The sequence below is a fragment of the Saccostrea cucullata genome, unplaced genomic scaffold (assembly GCF_032062105.1).
Source record: "Saccostrea cucullata isolate Sc308-1 unplaced genomic scaffold, CSIRO_AGI_Scuc_v1 ctg2686, whole genome shotgun sequence".
Taxonomy (NCBI): Eukaryota; Metazoa; Mollusca; class Bivalvia; order Ostreida; family Ostreidae; genus Saccostrea; species Saccostrea cuccullata.
In genome coordinates this window covers 48,325-53,177 of record NW_026935361.1, presented here as the reverse complement: position 1 = coordinate 53,177, position 4,853 = coordinate 48,325, and the positions used below count along the sequence as shown (strand labels likewise).

Genomic DNA, 4,853 nt, shown 5'->3' with positions numbered 1-4,853 from the left:
TAATCAGTGATAATTTAGAAATAATCATTCGACATAAAATTCTAATTGAAAGTAAGTACAGTTATTACTTGTATTCAGGAGGTACTTATATTCCAATCACTGCTAGTAATTATTTTTTCTACTTCTCTATACAATAAAGGAACATCCACATAAATAAAATATCAATCTTTTAGTCAGAGCAAAATTCTGTTTATTTGGACTTGGTAATTATTCTTAATCTTTGTCGTCATCTCAATTTTAGCATTTTGTTACAGATGATGACTTAACAGAGGACCACAAGTACAAAGTTTGTGTTTTAATAAAAATCATTGTCATGAGTTGTAATAACGGGAATTCTTGCTATTGAACTTCCGGATTTTAGATGCATTTCCACGTGAGCTAAGTATGGGTTGTAGGTTCCGAATACAGGCCACGGGGCTTCCGTAAAGTCTAAGTTCCGGAAAGTGAAAGTACTTGTTTAAGAAGAACGTCCTTTTGTGGCGCAATTTGTGGCAAGTATTATATCTGTTAAAACAGCACAAAGATCTATATATTTCAAGGTTGCTCAGTTTGGTTTTGGGAGGCACCAGGTTTGATTCACCAGAGACTGTTCCTTCGCCAAACCAAGCACTCGAATTGGAATGTACTGGACACAGTTTTAGGCTTCTAGATTTTCTTCCATTTAAAACCAGTTAATATGTGTTTAACTTGCTATTGCTAATAAATATATATTTTTGCTATAAAGAGCTTGTTCTGGTGTCATTGAGCGAGATATTACGATAAACTTCAGGGGCCTCTATTGTTCGAGTGGAAAAGCAGATCCTCGTATGTATGATTTTCAAGATGGCCGCCAGATGTTGAACTTTGTTGAGAACGCCCTATGTCGCTGACCTCGTAGGAAGGCTGGTCATTTTCTTTCTTGTTCTCTTTCTTCCTACAGCGAGTAACATTTTTCTTCCTACAATGAATAATGTCTTCGTTTTACTTTCTATAATAATTTTTTTAACTTTAATAATTTAAAAACAAATAAAAAAAAACATTCGTATCTTTTTAAATATTTTTTTACAATATGCCTAAATAAATACGTATAAAACATGCAAAAGGAAATAAGCAGTGATTTTATTATAGACTAAACTTGATGATGAAATATTTCATATGGAATGTAAAAGCTGGAGAAAACGAAATGTCCCTTTCAATAAGTGTACTCTGGCTTATCATTTTATTTTACTGCCTTTTTTAAAAAAAATGAAACATTTTAATTGATGTCAAATTGCTATATACTAAAATTGTTGCTTATATCTATTTGCAACCGCCAACCTCACAATTTTAATGATTTAAAGTGCAAAGGCTGGCTTAATTTTCATTTGATATAGTTTAAATATACCAATTATTGCAAAAACTGTATACGTTGCCATATTATTTAAAATGGGAGACATAGATAAACAGAAGTATATGACAACATAAAAAATATACATTTATGTTAACAGTATTACAAGAATTATGTAAAAACTGGTTCAAATGCATAATTCTGATGCTGAAAGTTCCGAAATACTTGCTACTTATCAAAAACTTTTGAATTGTGAATATCAGGGAAATTATTTAACGTTAGAAGTTTAATAAAGAAAATACCTGAATGAAGATACCTGAGAAGAAGTAATTGCCCTTGGCAACATTTTCTAAAGATTGTATAATTGATTTACTGAGTGCTAAAGAAAATATACATTTTTTAAATACTTTTAATAAGCAATACTTTTCATTACATTTGTTGGAAAGCATTCTTCCAAAAAAATTGTTCTATTAGGTATGAATTTAAATTCAAATCTATTTTTGCAAGAATAATTTGATGGCATGTAAACTGAAATACAAACGCTTCCACTTCACGCCTAAATGAAACCATAATATAGTAAACTATTCCTAAATATCACCATACCTATCATTCTTTATATAATTTTTTACAAAATAATTGCTTTTCAAATTTTGAAGCTAGATAAATTCAAGTACAGGGGGTACAATGTGACAATCTGACGATAATTGGATCGTCCATGTGATATATCATTATGGGGCTTCACGGGATTTGATCACATGACCAAGCAAGTATATTCCACATGGAAATACTCCTCTAGACTCCAGTGGTACAAATAAGCATACCTGATGAAGTAAAGCACTACTAGAAAGCAAAATCCAACATTGATCAATAGGGAAATAACCAAACCCGCCGTCAATCCTGCAAAGTTGTTTCTTTGGTCACCGCAAAGGCTTTTCAAATCTACCATGTAAATAAAAAAAAGAAATAACGTAAAAAAAGTAAATTTTAATATCAGTTACAAGAGGGGAAACATCTCTATTTCTTTTTGGGGGACAATTTAATCATAATACACTTTCAGAAACATTGTTAGAGTATAAAAAATGTTTTTTGAAATACCAAATAAAAATTGATCCTGACATTCCATAAAAAGAACCAGTTATTTTTCGTATTTAGCTAATTAGCTATTGCCTGTTAAAATATACATTTGTCTGACTAACATTGAACTATCTACAATGATGTACTATGATACCCATACCAACAACGCTTTGTTCATGGCAGCGATTTCCTTGAAAGCCATCACGGCAACCCCGAGGACAATAGCCATTGACATTGTAGCATGTATCGTTGTTATAACAGTTTCCACTACAGTTCTGTTCACAGTCTTCTCCATACGTGCCAGTTTGACATACTGAAAAGGCGTGCTAAATAATGAACACGCACGTGATTATTGTCTCTGTACGTACAATGCAAGTTCTTAGAAATAATATTCCATTGCTCATTGTTTGGTCCTTTTTTATTTTGTTGATATATTCTACAGTGAAACCATGAATATTTTCCTCTTACCCTCTTAGATGTTTTCGTCGCTCAAGTCATCTTGAACACTTTGTATTTATGCACAGATATATTTCTGCAAACTTAATTGCTTGAATGCATACATGTTTTATAAATGAAAATGTAAAATTTGAAAGAATTATGGAAGAGAAATACATATTGATTTTTAATTGTAAAACTATGTTCATATATTTAAAAATTAATTCCCCCTCTTTTATTGGACAATAATTACTGTAATGATGTCATGACATACACAATGAGTCTATTAAGAGCAGTAATTTCTCAAAAGCTACAATGGTTGGTTTTGTTGTAATTCAATATTCATACAGATCTTACTTTCATTGCAATCGTGTCCCATCCATCCAGATAGACACCCCTCACACTGACCAGTCACGTGATTACAAGAAGTATTATTTCCACAACGGTCTGTACATGTGTTTTTGCATTCGGCTCCATATTTTCCAGCTGGACAAGCTAATAACATGAATTTTGCATTTAATAATTCAGCCTGTTAAGATAATATGAATATAAGGTTTGGCATAAATAATAATCTGTGAAGATTCTCATTTTTCCTCACTTATGTGCGCATAATATAATTTTTAAAGATAAAATTTAATCATTATTATTTGTATTTGTTGGAAAATTATTTTTAGCACATGTATGTACATTGATACAATGAACAGATGTTGTTCTCAGTATCATTAGTCAAGTGTTCGCAATTTGTGTTTTATCCTCATAATTATGCACTTAGACGAAGTGTTTCGAGATTTAAATATCCCTGTCTGAAAAGCTTTATTTTTCTTTTTAAATAAAAATAATTTCTTGTAGGACAATATGGAGAGAATCTTTAAAGCTAGGTGAGGACTACTTGAAATTTGATTTAATTACGGATTATTTTTGTTTACAACTTTGCACTTTGAACTCTCTATATCCCTCTCTCCATAGTAAAGGGGTTTATAAAATGATAAAAATAGACTATAATGAATTGCCTTAAATGGAATGAGTTTCTGAATCTTACCATTAAGACACTTTTCCCCAGTCCAACCGTCTTTACATCCAGCACAAGTTCCAATAGTTATGTAACATCTTCTCTCTTGACAGTTGGTAGGGCAGGTTTCATTACAGTTACTTCCATAAACGCCATCCTCTTCACAACCTTTGAAACGTATGTATGTCTTTCAAAGTGTCTCGTCTTTAAGAGTTATACTAATTATAATCTTATTTTTGAATAAATTTAAAAATTTGAAAGGGTATATTTCAATTGCAATCTGTGAATGAAATAAAACACCTTGTACTATAATTTCACACAGCTGTATGTATGTGTCTTTTGGATTGACCCCTTTTGGATACGTCTCACCAGGAACTCCTCTTTCGTTGTAGAAAATTACATACCGAGCAAAAGAAACACATACATGAGTAACATTGAGTTCGGGTAACTCCGGCCCTGTATGACTGTAACAGAGGTAAGCCTCGTGTAAAAGACGGAAGTCCGTACTGTTGGAGATGTAGAGTTTGTATCCATACATACGCTCTCTCTGTCGTTGTTCTATATCATAAAAAAAAATAAAAGAAAGTTTCGCATGCAATATATTTGAAATTTATTTTAATGAACTACTATCGGGTACTTTTTGTGCTTATTTATTTGCAGACCCGTTTTCAAATTTATATGAAGCGGAGTTTATTCAAAAACTTAATATTCATTAAAAGAAAGAACTCTGTTTTCATGTCCTAACTTAGTGTGCATGTATAAACACGAGCTCTGAAGACGATCAATTCTTTCTAAAACGATATCGATATTGATACCGTGATTCATTTAACTTTATTTTAGTCTACTTCCCATACTAATGCAGCAATATTCGTTCATAACCTGTACATGAGGTTGATATCTTTCAGTAGATATGATTCGCAAGAGCATGCTCTACCTAAGAACTTGTTTAAGTTATTGATTGAATGATTGTTGTTTAACGTCCATCTCGACAATTTTTCACTCATATGGAGATGCCATCACTTGCTGGCG

At 31.9% G+C, this 4,853-nt stretch overlaps 1 protein-coding gene across 1 annotated transcript; it reads right to left on the bottom strand.

The window, feature by feature from the left end:
* Window positions 1–765: 765 nt before the first annotated feature.
* LOC134242571 (multiple epidermal growth factor-like domains protein 10) lies at window positions 766–4,362 on the bottom strand. Its single transcript, XM_062724671.1, has 6 exons — window positions 4,194–4,362; window positions 3,855–3,992; window positions 3,173–3,310; window positions 2,541–2,693; window positions 2,128–2,245; window positions 766–937 (listed from the first exon to the last, which is right to left on the bottom strand). Exons 1-6 carry the CDS (start codon window positions 4,360–4,362, stop codon window positions 766–768), a joined length of 888 nt encoding a protein of 295 aa, XP_062580655.1.
* Between the last annotated feature and the right edge of the window lie 491 nt (window positions 4,363–4,853).

Excerpts from the sequence above, each read along its gene's own strand:
- LOC134242571 (XM_062724671.1), bottom strand. The coding sequence starts at position 4,362 with ATGTATGGATACAAACTCTACATCTCCAACAGTACGGACTTCCGTCTT. Across the intron at positions 2,246-2,540 it reads CCATGAACAAAGCGTTGTTG|ATTTGAAAAGCCTTTGCGGT; the intron begins GTATGGGTATCA and ends TTTACATGGTAG. Across the intron at positions 938-2,127 it reads GTAGTGCTTTACTTCATCAG|GAAGAAAAATGTTACTCGCT; the intron begins GTATGCTTATTT and ends TATTCATTGTAG.